The 18027-nt window shown below is 34.3% G+C and overlaps 2 protein-coding genes and 1 non-coding gene across 4 annotated transcripts; 1 reads left to right on the top strand and 2 right to left on the bottom strand.

Annotated features, from left to right (window-relative positions):
* The first annotated feature begins 119 nt into the window (after window positions 1-119).
* On the top strand, window positions 120-191 carry TRNAQ-UUG (transfer RNA glutamine (anticodon UUG)). The gene has a single exon. It is a non-coding gene; the product is annotated as a tRNA-Gln (tRNA).
* A 367-nt stretch (window positions 192-558) lies between these two features.
* LOC110408786 (fatty acid amide hydrolase-like) lies at window positions 559-8391 on the bottom strand. Of its 2 annotated transcripts, none has more exons than XM_021417871.2 (20): window positions 7944-8391; window positions 7366-7475; window positions 6359-6419; window positions 5605-5795; window positions 5276-5405; window positions 4950-5027; window positions 4721-4868; window positions 4378-4490; window positions 3400-3475; window positions 3238-3309; window positions 3084-3135; window positions 2776-2847; window positions 2573-2653; window positions 2193-2296; window positions 1997-2089; window positions 1618-1686; window positions 1428-1492; window positions 1193-1254; window positions 971-1066; window positions 559-885 (listed from the first exon to the last, which is right to left on the bottom strand). In XM_021417871.2, the coding sequence occupies exons 1-20, from the start codon at window positions 8041-8043 to the stop codon at window positions 829-831; spliced, it is 1830 nt and encodes a 609-aa protein (XP_021273546.1). In that variant the 5' UTR covers window positions 8044-8391; the 3' UTR covers window positions 559-828. The 2 variants fall into 2 exon arrangements, with proteins under 2 accessions (XP_021273546.1, XP_021273547.1); XM_021417872.1 differs by lacking the exons at window positions 7366-7475; window positions 7944-8391 and adding exons at window positions 6799-6929; window positions 7062-7101.
* Window positions 8392-11852: 3461 nt separating this feature from the next.
* NDC1 (NAD(P)H dehydrogenase C1) lies at window positions 11853-17772 on the bottom strand. Its single transcript, XM_021418237.2, has 11 exons — window positions 17527-17772; window positions 17241-17440; window positions 16703-16798; window positions 15745-15811; window positions 15447-15630; window positions 15002-15095; window positions 14653-14865; window positions 13500-13901; window positions 13202-13278; window positions 12336-12439; window positions 11853-12241 (listed from the first exon to the last, which is right to left on the bottom strand). The coding sequence occupies exons 1-11, from the start codon at window positions 17564-17566 to the stop codon at window positions 12102-12104; spliced, it is 1617 nt and encodes a 538-aa protein (XP_021273912.1). The 5' UTR covers window positions 17567-17772; the 3' UTR covers window positions 11853-12101.
* Window positions 17773-18027: the final 255 nt, after the last annotated feature.

Raw genomic sequence — 18027 nt, 5'->3', positions numbered from 1 at the left:
TAATATCATTGCAGCAAAATTAGCTATTCAAAAAAACAGACCACAGATTAACGTAATTGCCTTGCTTCGCTCCGTTAACAGTCACTTGTTATGGATTTACAACCACAAACAGGTAATGCGGTTCTATGGTGTAGTGGTTAGCACTCTGGACTTTGAATCCAGCGACCTGGGTTCGACTCCCGGTAGGACCTTTAACCTTGTATCTTCACTGAAGAGCATTGAAAGGGTTGACGATAGATGCACTTAATTTCCCTTTTAGTGTATTGTAACTAAAATTAATTTCCTTATCCTAATGTAGTAAGTTTTCTTCACTCATGATCCGACAAGTGATATAATATTCCAAGTTTGTTTGGTGGGTCTACCAAAATTTCTTGCTTGCTTTCTGTCCGACCCCCATGTCTACCAAATTAAGGTCTGAGGTATGACATAGCTTTCCAGTCATTGCACCATATTATAATATTAATTTAAGACGCATCAGCAAGGTTGGACCTGAACCCTGCCCACCCCATCACCACTCTGTATCAGCTCCTTTTACTATAAGAATTGGATCAAGTTACATCCATAAAACTCAACTAAATTAAAGCTTGTGAAGATCAATTGATGTCCCATAAGAATATATATAGATAATCTGAATCTATTAGTCTGTTTATTATTGATATGAATGACCTGATACACCCTTCCAAGCTGTTCACATATGTTGACATATCCATGGAATGTTAGGTGTAGAAGGTCATTTCATCAAGAGAAGAAGCTATGTTGAAAGCAATAATCTTGGGTGTCTGATTACCATCCGAAGAATTCTGATGGCTCCCAGCCCTGCTCCACTTCTTAAGTAAGTAGATTATAGAAAATCTTTGGCTTTCTGTAGTCTGAAATGCATAAGGCCTGCAGCCAAAATAGTTTTACATATCAGCCCTAATATGTCAGTATAAACAAAAACAACTACATTCAGAAAAGCACAATAGCCTACCTGCATTGCAAATGCTATGTGCATTAACGTGGGTTCTGACCATGGCTTCCCAATAAATTGAAGGCCAATTGGCAAACCTGCTTTGTCATAACCAACCTATCAAGGAGACAAGTAGAGTTCATATCAGTAAAGTTTGTACTGCTTGAATGAAGCTGATAGCCACTAATAAAGAACAACATAAAAATGTAAGGATCAGAAGTAGTAGTAGTAGTAAGTTTGTACAGGAACAGTCACAGCAGGTAGTCCCAAAAAATTTCCTGCTATCTGATATCGAACAAGTGCAGCTGAAACAATGACAAAATGGTCAACTTTCATTATGCAATACCTTCCCTTTACTAACTGTATTGATATTGATAAACCATGAAAATATTTAAACATAAATACATACTGGAAAATTAGTCAAAACTGTAAGCAGGATTAGTGTGTGGATAGCACTATAATGTTAGGCATTTCATACCTCCATTTATGTAGTCAAGTTCACCGGTCTTTAGAGCATCGTCAAATATTGAGTATGCAGTCACGCTGTTTATATATAAAAACAAAGTTCATAAAACTTAAAAGTTGAAGACTAGAAGGTGCTACCTACAATCTTATCTAGAGCCTTGGAGAAATATAGATGCAAGCTGTTGCAGTAAATAAGAATTTACCCTGTTGTTGGAGCAACTATGATATCGGCCTTGGCAAATATGTTGTTATGAATCTGCATTTGACGATTCCTGCATGTGTAGTCAAGCTACATTATCTTAGCAAGTTTGTAGAATGTAACATCATAACCACATAAACCTGTGTGCATCTTCTAATGTGAAGCATGCCTACCAAGGTTTGACCATTAATATAAGTAGACTTTAAAGAATACTTTGTTGACATTCACTTCTTACTTCTTGAAATTGTTTCTATTTTCACAAGTGAATAAACTTTGAGCTATTTCACATGAAGCTTTTGACAAAATAGAAGCTTTTAACAATCATTTATTTTATAAGTGACAAGATACAGAAAATAATAAGTAAAACATTGGCTACCCTGTACCTAATTTTCTGGGCCTTTAAATACTCTTTGCCGTTGAAAGCACCATACACACTAAGTGCTACTCTTGCATCCCATCCTAATTCTGCAAAATCCCTATAATCAACAAGTTTAGACTGTCAGCATCTCAACTTTTAAATCCTGAAGAAAATGTAAATAGGAGGATAATATGGAGGTTAAAGTCTGGAAGATAACTTACAGCTTTTCCAAATGAGAACTCAAGGAAGTGCTGCACTCGGAACCAATCGTCATGTAATGTGCCAGGCGCATTGCTTCTATCTCTGGTATAGTAACCTCTACAGTCTTGTGAATAACATACCTTTGCAGATTAGTGAGCAATCACTGGTGTTTAATTAATAATTCAGTTATATATGCTATTTTGAGATAAAAATAGAATCAATCAACTACCCCATTTGTATTTTGCACCAATGCTGTTTTGTATATCAGAAGGTTTATCATTTGATTAGGCTTTAACAGCAGAGAAGTTGATAGATACGATAGTCTAAATACAAAAAATTATAATATCAAAAGTCAAAACATGGGTAGATTTTAGTTAAAAGAAACATCCATTGCTAATACCTTCCACTTGTAACGCTCACAAAGCAAGTGCAGAGCATTGGAGCAGCAAATTCTGATTTCATCGCTGCAATCATTGAACCACTAATTTCAGCCAATTAGTGGTTCAAAAATAGAATGACAGGTATTAGAAATCTCATTTTTTTAAAGCTAAAATTCATGATGAAACTGGACTTATATTAATTGATCATAATTAGATCACTAACCTCTCCATATCTTGCAAACTTGATGTCTGATATTAGATTTGTCGAGTTCAGCAGTGGAAAATATACTTTGGGCTGGTAGGTTATCCATGAGCCAAAGAAGAAAAAGCAAAAGTTTTCCAAGCTTAGATTGGCTCATAGTAAAAATGCTATGGTTCAGCAGTAAAGAGAAGACATCGCAAGGCCATTATTAGGAACCACCAAAGCAAGGTCATAACTGAAAACAGATACTCTTAAAAGGGAGAATGGTCTGCATTTAGAACAACAACAGATACTCGGAATTTATACGATCTTAAAGAACAGGTACTTACAGGTAAAGTGGTTGGCTGATTTGATGGAAGTTGGCCATTAATAGCTGCATAACTGAAAACAGAAAGCTAATCTGAATCATACCTACAACTAACAAAGTCACCTATGGAAGTCAAGGAAATGTATTGACCAAAAAGAAGGGCAAATAATACTTACACAATAAATGCATCCTCTAAGGTGCCTGCTAGTATTCCAACCATCCCCACTGTCCAGTTCAGAGGAAGAACACTGGAAACATCACATGCATTTTCAGATATTGTCTAGATCTTTCATCTAATGCAACTTACATATGATTATTGTACCTATACAAGTTCTCACCCTGAATGAGGTATGCGCCCAAAAGTTGGTTTGAACCCAACAACACCACAAAGAGATGCAGGCATCCGCACAGACCCTATACAGAACCATAGACAATATATTGGTCCTTCAAACTCATTTACATGGTACAATTTTGAAAAGAATAATCCAGAATAATTTTTCTTTCTTCTTTTTGTAATGTCTGTCTGTCATAGAATTGATGAAGCACACATGTCTCATGCTCAATACTATTACTGGATAACATGAAAAGAATTCCACAAACTTCTTCTATGTTGGAGGTAAAAATAAAGGATATGACTGTAGTTTGGCTCTGAAGGTTAAATCTAGATGTCTACCATCGAGTTTTGGAAATCCAACAGAATCAAAAGAAAAAAGTCAGTGCTGACATTCATTTGCAAAAATAACTGCCTCGGCCACTTTGGAGTACTTTAAAAGGTGGAAGAGTCAAGCTCTATTTTAGTTGTACTTCTGTTATAATACTTACTGTTTATACTTTTACATTTATATGAGCAAAGACTTTGCATTTATTTTGATTTACCAAGCATGAGAATAAACTACTGTGCTAGAATTTTGATCACATAGACCAAAAGAAACAGAAGACTCATGCAATTGTAGTGAAGACAGATTAACTTTTACTATTAATTCAGGAGGCTAGTTGTTGTTTGAGTTGCCAAGGGCATCTCAGATCTCAGTTCTAATGCCAATAAGAAGTCTTCCAAGAATCTACACTAAATGAGTTATTTACAATCCATACATTAATGGACTGCAATACATAACTAGATTTAATACTTCTAAAAGTATTATTCATGCAGTAACTTATGATGAGAATTTTAGTTAATCAAAAAAATAATGGTATCTACATTTCCTTTCTTAAGAAGTTATCCTAATGCTAAATATGATTTAGTCAGAATCATTGTTCTTGATTTTGTCAACAAATTTTGGTGGTTGTTTACTCATGGTGAAGGATGATATACTTACCTCCCCCATCAACACCAAGGGCAACAGGGCATAATCCTGCAGATACTACTGCAGCAGATCCACTAGAAGAACCACCAGTGATTTTGTTTGGGTCATATGGATTTCTAGCAGCCCTGCAGCATTCACAAAATGAACATACAACCATTTTTAACTTTTTGCATGGAAAGGACTTGGACAAGACAATGGAAAGTAGTGTTTAAATTTAGTGAAGTTGGTTGCCTACAAATTAATTGATAAGACTTTATACAGTTAAAATGGCAAAACAAATTCATGGAGAATATTAAAGTATTTACATCTGGCGTTTTTGGTATTAGGAAAAGGAAGCAGAATAGTCAATTCTTACCCATAGTGAGGATTTATCCCACTTGTTCCAGCTCCAAGCTCATGCATGTTAGTCTTCCCAACAATTATAGCACCACAGGATCTGAGGCGCATAACACAGCACGCATCGCCTTTGCAAGGTCTAACCTTGTGCAGCCACTTTGTACCTCCTAGAAGAATCAAGAATAAAATAGGGACATAAAGTACCATTAATAAAAGAAAATTGATGTGCGTAAAAAACATTGAATCACCTGTAGTTGGATATGGAGAACAATCTATTTCATCCTTGATAGCAATTGGGACTCCATCTAGAGCCGATATTGGCTCCCCTGAAGAAGAGAGCAATGAGAGCAATGTGAAGATCTGTACCATACTGACAAAAAGATTCCACATGAAAATGAAAGTCTACTTTTGCTAAGTTTTGAATTCGATAAACTGTTAACTTGTTTAGCAGATGCTGCATCATGGAGAATACATTTGTCCTTATGATACAGGAGAATGCCAACAAACAATGTCTCAATAAAAAAGCACATTAGGATATGCAACAATGATGATTTAATTGCACTAAAAACGTTACCTCTTTCATACCGAAGAGTTGACTCTGTAGCTTGCCTCAGGATATCTTCAGTATCATAGTTAATGAAGAAGGACATTGGCAATGGATGACTGTAGGATTCACGCACGGCATCTATAAACCGCTCTGCAACCTGTACAATTGAGAATTGATTTCCATGACCATGGTAAACTAAAACAAAAGATTAAGGTTTCAATTCTTGGAAAAAGTATGGACACAAGCAAGCTTGCTAGCAAGGGTCAAAAATGATTCTTCGGGTGAATATATAATCACATATATAAATGGGAAATCAACAATATGCCATAAGCTAGCTAAACAGCCAAGAATGATACCATCCGTGGAGTTATCTCCCCAGAATTGTATGCTCTTGAATAGTCCAATATTGTCCAGCGACGGAAGCAGCTGCTTTTCAAATCATTTAGTGACTTCTCTAATGTTAAGGGAAGGCAATTTATTGCATGCTGAACTCGTTCTGGTGGAGATGCCTCAGAATCAATGTGTTCGACTTCTTGTTCATTAAGGTCTGTGTCGATATAATGAAATTAGACAAAAGACAAGAAGTAAATACATTTGAAAACAAAACGCACTTTGATTTCTTGACATGTGGATGTAAGGGATGTTTAACTGACGATAAACAGAAGCTTAAAGAACTACTAGCAAAAAAGCAGTATAAATTTATATGACCCATCCCATTCTTAAGACATCATCCCCTATGCCAGATGGACTTCTCTTTTATTTTTCCTTTGTTTTCCCCAGGTGGTGGTGCAAGAATATACAAGACCAATTCTGACCTACCTGCACCTTCTGTAGCCCAAACACTTGAATGGAGTGATGACATTATTCTTATAGTTTCTCTTACAGTCCACTAGATGAAACATTACTCCGCTTTGCAAATGGAAGTGATAGAAATTTCATAGATATCTTAATGGCAGAAAACATTATGATGCAATGTTTGAGTAGTTTTAAAATGCTTCCATAGACTGAGTTTACTCTAGATGAAGACAAAAGTTTGATCCTATTTATGTGATGAAGATGAACCAGCAGCTGTATCCAAGAATAGGTGAAAAGTAACAAACGCATACATACCCACGAAAGGATGCAAGGGAACAAACATAGGTGACTCCTCCAGCGTTGCATTCGAAACAAGCTGCTCAAAGTGGAAGACATTCTTAGTACGAAACAACAATTTGTGGGCAACTCAACTCTACCCAAAGTAGAAAACAAGTTAAGTCCGAGAGGATTTTTAAGAAAATGGCCAACAACAGTAGTGTTTTTGAGCAAAAATCTGCAATAAGATAAAAGGTCGAAGTATGTTTGGGCAAAGACTTTCTGCTAATAAAAATCTTAATTTGAGTGTTTGAGACAAGTTGAATTCTTAGTAAAGGGGGAAAAATCTGAAGCTATAAAATGTTTATTTATTTATTTGGTCCTCAATTGAGATCAAGTTAAGAAACGAAGCCTTGGAAGGCGCAATAACTAGGACCCCTTCTGGTTTGAAATTGAATCAAGTCAGAGTGAAACAGAACCTTGAAAGTCAAGACAGAGATATAATATGTTAGTTGGAACATGTCAAGTCCATGTCCCAAATTGTAGATTTGCATGAATTTCAATCTAGTTCCATCTCTTTTCCTTCTTTGCGATATTTTCTGCAGAATTTCTGTCTCACCAAACAAATTTGAGAGAATTAAGAAGAAAGAACAAGAAGTAAAATGGCAACAAGAAAACTTTTTAACTTTTTTGTGAAATCATTCTGAGATATTCCTAACTGAAAGCCAATAAGTCTTTGTACTTTGTACTTTCCGGAACAGAGTCATAGGAAAATTTCATTAAAATGCCATCACATGGGTGCTAGTGAAACAAGGTTTGAAACAGGGTTGCGGCCGTTGAACCACAGTGCCACACTTTGTCTCTAGTCAGGTAAATTAAAGGTTTGGGTTTGGCAAATGAAAATGAGAGATCATAGTTAGGTCATGTTAATGTAACTGTGAAAGGACCATTGACTGGCATTCCTTCAAGGTCATGCAAAAAAGATTAATTATAAATGGAATTTTTATTGGGAGAGAGAGAAAATTAAGCAAAAGAGAAGTCTGCACCTTGTGAATTAGATTGTTCCTCTTCAATATGTACAACAACAACGTTCCAAAAATCCTTGACTCCAGAAACCAGGCAAAGATTTTAACCAGAAATCCAGCCATGCGAGGGGCTATATGCAGAAAAGGCAATAAAGTTCAGCAAGACAGCAGACAGAGAAAGAGAGTGAAATTGGAAGATTATGCAAGTAAAACATGGTATTCAAGGGTAGTGATCCTAAGTTCAGCTGCTTGAATTGAATTCCAAAAATCAAAACAGTTTTACTCGTTTAAAGCAGAACATCCGCAATTCATCAGGAGGTATATGTAAATGATATAAGTCAATCAGGGACTTGACAGATTGATCATGTCAGTCACAAAACAAAGAAATTCTTAAACAATTCGATCAAGGCAGGACTTGCAAGCTGTCGGTTTCTGAAGCTAACAGCATATATACAACTTCCGACCAGTACTCTTATAATTGTACTGAGTCTTGGAGCAGCAGCTTGAGACAGAGCGAATGAAACCACAAAAGCAAACACGAGATTAATGTAAAAGAGAAACAACAGCAAGGTGATGATGATGGAAGTAGTGCAGAAAACCTTTGACATTGGCTTGGAGATAAAACTCATTGCTGGCAGGACCAAGATCAATCTGCTCTACGGGCTTGTAGACGACGCCGGCAGCCCTGAACAATCCCATTTTGCAGGAAACCTTGTGGACTTGGTGGGGGGGATGGTTGTTACTTCTCAACAAACGAGCGGTTCAACAATAAAAACAAAGTTTTCCAACCAAAACGAATAGATAAATATATAATTTATATGCAAGTTTGATCCAATAGAACAGAAAGTGACATGAGAGTGTGCGGAGATGGCAACAATAATGGTTGTCAATATCAGCATTACTTGTTCATAGTTATAATCAATCTCTTCATTGGTTTGATAAATACTCCTATTTACAGACTACATATTGCAAACAAAACAAATACAAAACCTTTTTAACGGTATCTTGATCTGGGGTAAGGTTGTACAGTAGCCGCCAGGGTTCCCCAGACAGGCTGCCAAAAAAAGGCACCCTGTTTATTCATTCTCGTATAACAAGCACACAGCTATTAACTACATATGTACACGCACATTGAATTCTAAGTGTAAAAATTAGATTACCTTCCCTTAAAAGGAATAGGGATGAGCAACTTTTATTGTTCTACCTTTTGGTGAGGCAATTTAAAGGACTTTTTATGTTTACATGACATTAATGTAACATTCATATGAAAGATAAAAAATATCACGTACCTATGTTATTATTTCACATCAAAATATTACTTCATTTTTCATTGTCATATTCCAACGTACTATGTGACATAAAATCACAAGTAATATTTTGATTAATAACAGTTAATTAATTATTATTACTCATAAATACTTATTTAGTTCAAAATAAAAAATATAATCTCTCAAAAGTTAAAGGCACAATATTTAAATATTTTTAAATAAATTTTTATTTTTTATTATATTTAATTAAATTTTTATATTTTTATTTTAAATTAAATAAGTTACTATAATATCATTTGTTATTTTATAGTCATATGAAGTTGATGTAAATGATAAAAAATATCATATAATTATATTATCATATTACATCATTAATTGTAATATGTAAACATGCTACATCATTATTAATTATGATATATTAACGTACTATGTCAGCATCGTATGAAATAAAATAATAAGTAATATTTTAATTAACTCAATTATTTATTATAAGAATTTATTTAATTTAAAATAAAAATATAAAAATTTATTTAGTTCAAAATAAAAGTAAAAAGATTTAATTAGATATAATAAAAAATAATTTTTTTTAAATAATTTAAAAACTTTTTTAAGTATTATATCAAAATTAATGTAGTTTGCATTACTTCTTTCATTGGTCTTAGGTTTTACTTAGCATAATTTAATGCCTACTTTCAACCATGTAGAAAACTTTGAAGTAACTTTTCCTTTTTCTTTCTCCATTGAACTGGCTCTTCACTAAAGAATTGAAAAATATAAAAAAAATCTTTCAAGGTAAAATCTTAAATAAAATAGTATTTTTAGTTTTCGTAGCCAACACGATGGTGGAAATGGAGTGATAAGATTTATTATTTTATTATTATTATTATTTACATATATTATCACTATTTATATAGATAAGACTCAATTATTGATTATTATAAATGTTAAACATGAAAACATTATTATATATATAAAAAAAATTTAATGCACTAATATTGTATAACTTCTATATATCATCTGATCACTTAATTCTGATATCTTACTAGTGAGATATTATTTTAAAAGAAATAAAAGATTGATAAGGTTCAAAAACCATATCAGATTCTAATATAACTTTTTATTTTCTTTAAAATAATATTTTATTGATGAAATATCAAAATTTGATAATAATACTTTATTAATGAGATATCAGAATTTGATAATCTTGTATTGTATATCAAAACCATATTTTATTAGTGTATCAAATATTAACCATATATATATATATATATATGAATGTATTAAAATATGAGTCAAACCCTAGAGGGAAATGGAGAATAATAGTATAAAACTTGAATAAAGAGGGGGAGGGACAAAACCTTAATGAGAATTTATTTGTTTGACTTTAAAAATGAATAAATAAATATTTTATAAAAAGGTATCACTAAGATCTATAAGCTTTTTGAATAATTCATTTTATTAAAAATATATCATCATTATGATATATCAATGTATCATATCAATATTATATTATATTGAATAATAAGTATAATTTTGATTAATAATAATTAATCAATTATTAGTTATAAAAATTTACTTGATTCAAAATTAAAATATAAAAATTTAATTAAACTGAATAAAAGAACAAAATTTTATTTAAATTTTTTTAGATAATTCATGTAAAAGAAATTACACTCACATGAGCATTTAACTAGTTTATTAATAGAAGTGTGCTTGTATCATTCATTAGGAAAGCTTTACAGAGAGAGGGAAGCTTCTGCAATGGGAGAGAGAGAGAGGAAATCAAAGTTTCATTGAATGGGGTAGGGAGGATAAATTAATGGAAGTTAATGCAGTGGGGTTTTCCCACAGAAGTCAAGACGCCATCCTCACTATATCAACTAATAACATAGATTTGGGAAAATTGCAACAAAATATAATACTAGAATTATTTAACTTCCCTGGTGGGTACACCTATACCCTCCTCCATCTTTGGCCCATTCTTGTTTAATGTTCAAGTGGCATGATGACAACAAGGATGGATTTGCCCTCTGAGGGTAATTAAAACGGCAGTCAATTTTAGGTGTGGATCCGGCCAATTAAAGTTTGGAGATCTGGCCGGGGGGTCAGTGTAACAACTTTTGCGGCGTTTAATGGTGTGTGAACGTGATTCGTTCCTGCCCTCCAATTGCTTCCTGTAAGTGGTGGGGGTCGGGCCTATATAATAATCCAAAATGTCTTTTGAATTATTTAAAATTTTTTATTTTTTTAAAATTTTAATTAAATATAATAAAAAATAAAAATTTATTTAAAATTTTTAAAATAATTTATTTATTTTTTTGTACGTGGGAAGCTGCACCAACAACTCACACGAACCCATTTGAAATGATTTTTTTTTTAAAAAAAAAAAAAGAGAAGAGAATATGTCTAAAGCATTGATTTATTATGTAGTACGGAAGTCAACATAGTGGAGCACCCTTGACTTGAAAATGGAAAATGAGAAGTCCTTGCTTTGTGGTCCTATCTATCTAATTAAAGGGCGCCAAAGCCAAAAGGCCTGTTTGCGAATGTATCCTGCTTCCACTTGAGATTAGGATGGATTTACGTCTTTGATAGACACAATTCATATTATTCAGTCTATTAATCTCACAAGTAATGTTCTCAAAATTCAAAAGGTAGGACAGGGTGTCCCATCAAATTAATCCTCAAAAAATGCCAATCAAATCGAGTAAGAACATAATTAATGCACTACCACCGTCTCTCTTTCCTCTTGAATTTCGGCTTTTGCCACCGCATAACTGGTCCACCTTTGATCGACAACACATACTAGCTGTCAGTACAACGGCTTGAAAACAACGACTACAAAAGGTTCGAGTCTGCCCACAACTCTAGAGAGAATATATCGGGTCTGTTTCTCAACTGACTTTTGGACCAGAAACAAAGGGCAAAATCAATCCCAGGGCATTGTAGTCACTAAAATCATTAACGAAGGTTAAGCATGATAAACGTTTTAACAAATTTAACAATCGATTGGTAATCATTATTATATCCGTAAAATTTCAAATCAATTCGATAATTATTTTTATTGTATCGATAGATAGTACTCTTTTTTAAAATTAATATATATATATATATATATATAACAATGAAACTTTTATTTAATAAAGTGTAGAGTTGGATAGATTTAATTAATTTGAAGTTTGATATACATGATCTATGCCAATAGAGATTGAAATAGTTGACATATTAACCAGATATAAATCATATAAAGAGATATGGTAGATCAAATTCAACGCAAAATAAAAGATCGAAAGGACTACTGCTGTAAAATTTTTGAATATGAAGCCCATAAATCAAATTAACAACTTATGTTTGTTCCCTGAGAGGTGTTCAGCACTGAAATTGGTAAAGAGGAAATCTTTTTTAATTAATCCATTATGTAGAAGGTGACATTCAATACATAATTCTAATGATGTAATCAGCCTTGCTTTCTAACGGAGTAACAGTGATCTATGAGCCTGAAAGAACCTTTGTTATAGTGCTCTGTACTGATGCTACTGAATCTATGGCGGACTTGGCGAACCAGCTGAGCCCCACCTTAAATCGGTGCTCATCTGTTGGTAATCTGATCAAGTATGCTATTTTCCTTGCTGAAGTGATGTAAAATTGGTTAAAAACTTAAAATGGAAGAACTAGTAGACACGAGAGAGGATATTGAGAGAAATCAGTGCACAAAAAACTTACCAGCATGACCAATAGCACCTTCTAAGGTTAACCCCTCAATGAAACTTGGTGAAATAGCAGCATCATTTCTCCCCAGGGTCATCATCTCTCCCAGATTCTGGAATCTGGTACCCAAACATGATAGTTTTAGAAAACTTATTCTGGTTCAAGAACTTCAATCCAACTTTAGGCAGTATTCCAATCTTGAGCATACAAATTGACAAAAATGCATGACTACCATCTTCAGAGAACACATGCACACATTCACACAGATGCTGTCCACCAACAACACATGACTATGTTCCCAAAGACTTTCCGTATTCCACTATACTGGATAGGATACGCCGCACAAAGCAGGCATAAAATTGGTGGCTGCAAGGAAAAAAAATACTAACAGAGCATACTATTATTTGCATGCTAAACAACCCAACAATTGAGGGAGCTGAGAGAATACAACAATCTAGACTTCCATGACAATTTTAAAATATGTAGAACATCTACCGTCCTAGTATGATTAACTCTTTATCAAAATATCAAAAGAAGCAACTGCAGCATAATTTTGGGACTATATGTTATCAGGAACTTCAGATCACCTTTCACCCCTAATTTTCATATTAGACTTATTTAACAGCATCGATGATGCCCATACATATGTGAGTACTTTTCATCTTGTGAAAAATTTCAAGGAATCAATGAAACCAGTTACTATGTAAACTTGATGTAGAAGACAAAGGATATGCATGCTCCATTGAAATAAAACACTAGCAAACAAGATGAAGAGTATGACAAAAGAAAAAGAATATCAAGCTACATGGCTTAGAGAGAAACAGAAAAAACTTCATTGATGCAATTTTAACTTTCATACTAGTAAGTGACTGAATTCTAACCTAAATGGCAACAAAGGGCGTTGATTAATTGCTGCCCATAGATTCCAACCAGCAAAATCTGCTTGCTGAAAAGCAACCTGAGAATGAAAGCAAGCAAGTCAATCAAATAAAAATTGGGATGATGAAAAAACAAATATAAGGAAAAATTGATAGGTTGGAGAAGTTGTAGTTCTGGATCCATTCGAAAACCTAAAGTTGCATTTAGAAAAACAACGAAAAGTTTTGACAGGGCTTCAGCAAGCAGTGAAATGGAAGTATATTCAAATCTTACAATAAAACTAAAGCATGTAGGTTTTACCTGCGCTGTGGCCGGCAGAAGCCTTCCAGTTGGGTCCCTTAGAGCAGAAGAGTCACCAAGTGCAAATATGCGTGGATGGCCCTTAACTTGGAGAGTTTCATCTGTTTCTGCTTGTCCCCTGGCATTCAGGGGAAGTTCATGGGGTTTATCACAGGGTTCCAGTTCAGGAAGATGAGCTTTGGACCCAACTGTCCATAACACCAAATCTGCTTCCAGAATTTGACTTTCTAATCCCCTTTCAGCAGGTTGCAGCTCCAAAACATATTTCTCAGAGTTGCATTCTGCAATGTCCTTTCCTTCTCTTATCCCAGTGGCATCTGCTGAAGCATCCACATCACTTACTCTCCGTATGCAGCGAACAAAATAACCCAGGAGAAGTTGAACTTTCCTAGATGAAAGAACCTGGTACCAATAGCACAAAAATTATAAGAAAACAAGTTAAGGCTGCTACAAATACATAATGCCAACATGAGAACCGAAAGCATAAGACAGGTTCATAAGAACTCCAGATGTCTAGGGGCACATATCATTTCATGAAGCTCAAAGATCCTATGCCTGATTCTTTGAAATAAAATTGTAATCAGAGCATTGCAGAAAGATATGAATGCATCTAAAAAATGAAAAATCAACTTCTGCTTGAAACTGAAATGATCATGCACTAGCTGCTATTTGAAAGATTTTTACGTGTGTTTGCAGAATTTCAGCACCTTCTGTACATATGAATTTAGGAAAGCAAATCAAGTAGTATTTCAAATGAAATTATCCCAATGCTAGAAGAATTTAATTTAAAGTTGTCACTTAATAGTATTCAACAACAAGAAGCCTTACTTTGGTTTTATACACCAAAAATATGTCATGAGCAAAAGGCATGCACCAAATAATAGGGTCCTGAATATGCCTTGAAAATTCATCCATTACCAGTGTAAAATAGGTAAAAGCTCAAAGTTGATGCCTGGTATAAGCCCATTGCCATTTGGAAATAATTAATTATCCCTCCTTGGGCGTGCAAATGTCACGCATGTCCTCTATAACTCAATTGTTAGCTATACAACCTTCTTTGTTTTTTCTCAAAAACCAGCCAAGGACTTCAATCTAGACCCTATCATTTAATATAAAAAATAAATAAATGTTCTCCAAAAAGTTAGTGTCTTACTTTTAAGGCAGCTTCTCTATTTCCGGTTGGGGCAGTTGGACAGATTGTGGTTTCAACATTAATAGCCTGTACTATTCCTCTATCTTGTAGTCTCTCTGACACTGTGGCAGCTAACTCCACTCCGGAATAACCACAACCAACTACAGCCACACGAATAAGAGAACCTTTACCAAAATTCCTCCGCTCCAATGCTCTTAACTTCTTGTCAACCTTCTGCATAAACAGGGATAACATGTAAAGATGCAAAAAAAAGGGTAACATGTAAAGATATAATAAAACTCAGATTTCAGCAAACTAGAACCTAAACCAAGACTCTTTTGAGCCAAGGGGGTAGCTGAAGGGCTCTTACACATGCATCCTCTAGGGTGGAGAATGGCAATGCAAACTCTAATGCACCCGGTACAATATCAAGTTTAGCTTCAGCTCCCAAAGCAAGAACCAACCTGGCTGCCCAAGATAAGATAAAAGAATATCAGATGGGCATTCAAAAAGCACAAGCAACTCAAATAAGAAGGCCCATGTGTGTGGATGCTAATCAAGAAGACCATCTATGCAAAATTCCTAAATGTTTCTAGAGTCTTGAATTCCAATAGTCTTAGAATCATACAAGACCAATGATACATTTTTTCACTCCAAATACTTAGAATATGTATTTCAGCGGCTCTAAGTCAAGAAATCATAGCACAAGAATGGAGGAGAAAGCAACATAGTCAACGAGAAGGGGTCTTTAAGAAAAACCTTTAAAATTATCATCATAACAAATAGTATTGGTAGTAAGGGTTATAACATTATACCAGTCATACTTAATGAGAAGGCCACTTTCAAGCAGCACAGTACCCTCACAACTTGATTGTTTAGGACCATTAGTTCCCCAATGGTCAGAGGGATGTAATAGTTTTACCCTGTCTTGGAAAAACTCAACACCAGTGTTTGCAAGTAACTCGGAAAAAGGAGGTGCAATTTCCCATGCATCTACTTCTGCACCAGAAAATAATTCTACTACAATCAAGCTCTTGCTTTCGTTTGAAAAGAATGTTCAACTAAATTCATTAAGCAAAATTATGTCCTCAGAATTTGATCCAGAAAACAAACCTCCAGATAGAAGCTCATACAACATTGGCTTAAAAACAAACCGTTCAGACTGATCAACTAGAAGCACCTGATCCCATATTCAATGAAGTAACGAAATGAGTTGAGAAGGGGAGAAAATGCACTAAGAAACGATGTCTATGTCACCAATATCAATGTTTCAATTCTATCTTCTTTTTACCAGAAAAAAAGCAACATATGACATCAAAAAACATTTTTCTTCCCAATACCAACATTTTGAAACCAAACTACTTTGTGGACAGAGAAGTGGTTAAAATCCATAGCATAAATATATACACTTTCCTTAATGGAATTACATATGTTTGGACAAAACAGATGCAAAAAAATGACTTAAAGGTCTCAAAAGTAAGAAAAATTAATTAAAATGAAAAGATAAAAAGCAATTACATGCAATTCATTAAATAATTTAAATAAAACAAAAAGAAGGTGGCAGCATATGAGGCTTCCTGATTTTGAGGTCTTAAGAAGAGGATATGGAAAATTTTAGTGCTATGAATTGAACTTGAAAATTGCTCTCTTTTTTAATGTTGCTTTAGGAGTTGAAAAGGCATCTTTTCATTCAAGCCTTTTGATTATATTTATGGGATTTTTGTTGCTTAAAGGGTTGAAAAGGCTTCCTTTTGTACAAGCCTTCTTCTTACGTCTAAGACATAGGTCCTGATAAATGCTAATTTTAGGTTTTGTACATAGAACGCCAATAGCTGGTAACATAGATCGACTATGACATATTATGTGTAATGAAGACAGCATTGTGAAGAAATTGATTATATTATACATAATCATATATTGATTATAATATAATTGGTTATATTAAATTAAAGAAAAAGTTTGAGAAACAGTAGTTTTCAGATATCTAATCATATCAGTCAGCATATTATACATACTCTGCAGAATATGTCATTTTAAAAAACAACACAATCAAAATTTAATGTCAACATACCTGAGGTTTCTTATCGTCAGGCCATACAAGAGATTCCAGCCTTAAAGCAGTGTATAAACCACCAAATCCGCCACCCAATATGCACACCCTTGGCCTCTGCAAAACAGAAATTTGGTCATTAACTTACAAGATAATCAGAAAACTCAAATCTCTTGCACTTTTTTCATGTGATATTGAGTTGATGCAGGTGGCCAATTTTATTGTTTCATGTCCAATGCTGCTAATATTAGATGTTTTTCGCACCATCACTTAATCGTGTCGCGTTCATGTCGCCATTGTATTTAAAGGTATAGATACTTTAACTTTAACACGACACGATTATGACAGGATCTTTGCAAGTTAACCGGTCATTATACTAAACTTTTTCACTATTAATAGGAATGGTTTTTGTCAAACTGAGTTATTAGGAACTTCGACCGGTCCTTCCTCCCTTAGTCCATAATTTATCAAAGTGGAGTATTATTCCCAACGCAATAGAGCAATAACGATAGAAAATGGGATTTGAATAAATCCCTAAGCTTAAAGGAAGGGGCCAAACCTTGTTATGAGGCCATGAGAAAATACGAGGCGTTTCTTTAGCTTGGGATATTTCTGTTAAAGCTCCTCCGGCCTTGCCCCCCGTAGCGGCTGAAGCAAAACTGCAAGTCCTGAACTTCGATAAACCGGAGGGTCCAACCCTCAATCTCGTCGAATAACCAGGAAACGTTTGATTCCATTTCTTTCCCCCGCCAAAAACTCCTAATTAAAAAGAAACACACCATTTCTTGCCAAATCAGATGGTGCAAAACAAAACGAAAAGAGGGGTAGCGCAAAAGAGAGCGTACTGTTGAAAGGCAGCAGTGAAGCTGAAGCAACGAACGCCATTGAACATTGAACAAAGGCAAGTAGTTAGTTAAGAAGAAATGGGGGTTAGTCTTTCTGTTTTCTACGGCTGCCTTTGGTGACACGCCGCAAGCACACCGAAACCGTCACTCGGCTTGCGGTTGGGCGCTGTGGTACGTGTTTGGACTCTGGATGGATTTGGGCAAAAGGCAATATCCACTAGTACTGAAATGCAGTTTAGATTTTTGTATCTGGTTGATCCATGTATATTAAAGTTTTGATGGTCTTAAATTAAATTAAATCATATATATATATACGAAAATTTATAAAAAAATGATATGTATAAATTTTTATTTTAAATATTTTTACTACTTGTTAATACTAGATGGCTCGTGACCCTCACATCCCATCTTTTATCTATTCTCCTACGATTTTTATCTTACTTGCGTTCTTTTTTTCTTTTAACTTCATAATGTAAATGGATTACCTTCTACTTATTTTTT

The sequence above is a fragment of the Theobroma umbraticum genome, unplaced genomic scaffold (genome assembly GCF_002168275.2).
Source record: "Theobroma umbraticum cultivar Fairchild unplaced genomic scaffold, ASM216827v3 scaffold_44.0, whole genome shotgun sequence".
Classification (NCBI taxonomy): Eukaryota; Viridiplantae; Streptophyta; class Magnoliopsida; order Malvales; family Malvaceae; genus Theobroma; species Theobroma umbraticum.
This window is presented reverse-complemented; position numbering and strand designations above follow the sequence as displayed.

What these genes read in the sequence shown, in the direction of transcription:
- LOC110408786 (XM_021417871.2), bottom strand. Translation starts at nt 8,043, where the DNA reads ATGGGATTGTTCAGGGCTGCCGGCGTCGTCTACAAGCCCGTAGAGCAG. An exon ending in TCTCCAAGCCAATGTCAAAG is followed by an intron (nt 7,476 to 7,943) that starts GTTTTCTGCACT and finishes TTCTGCATATAG; the next exon opens with CCCCTCGCATGGCTGGATTT. An exon ending in TTCTCCATATCCAACTACAG is followed by an intron (nt 4,869 to 4,949) that starts GTGATTCAATGT and finishes TGATTCTTCTAG; the next exon opens with GAGGTACAAAGTGGCTGCAC.
- NDC1 (XM_021418237.2), bottom strand. Translation starts at nt 17,566, where the DNA reads ATGGCGTTCGTTGCTTCAGCTTCACTGCTGCCTTTCAACA. An exon ending in TCTCATGGCCTCATAACAAG is followed by an intron (nt 16,799 to 17,240) that starts GTTTGGCCCCTT and finishes TCTGTTTTGCAG; the next exon opens with AGGCCAAGGGTGTGCATATT. An exon ending in CTGACGATAAGAAACCTCAG is followed by an intron (nt 15,812 to 16,702) that starts GTATGTTGACAT and finishes ATATGGGATCAG; the next exon opens with GTGCTTCTAGTTGATCAGTC.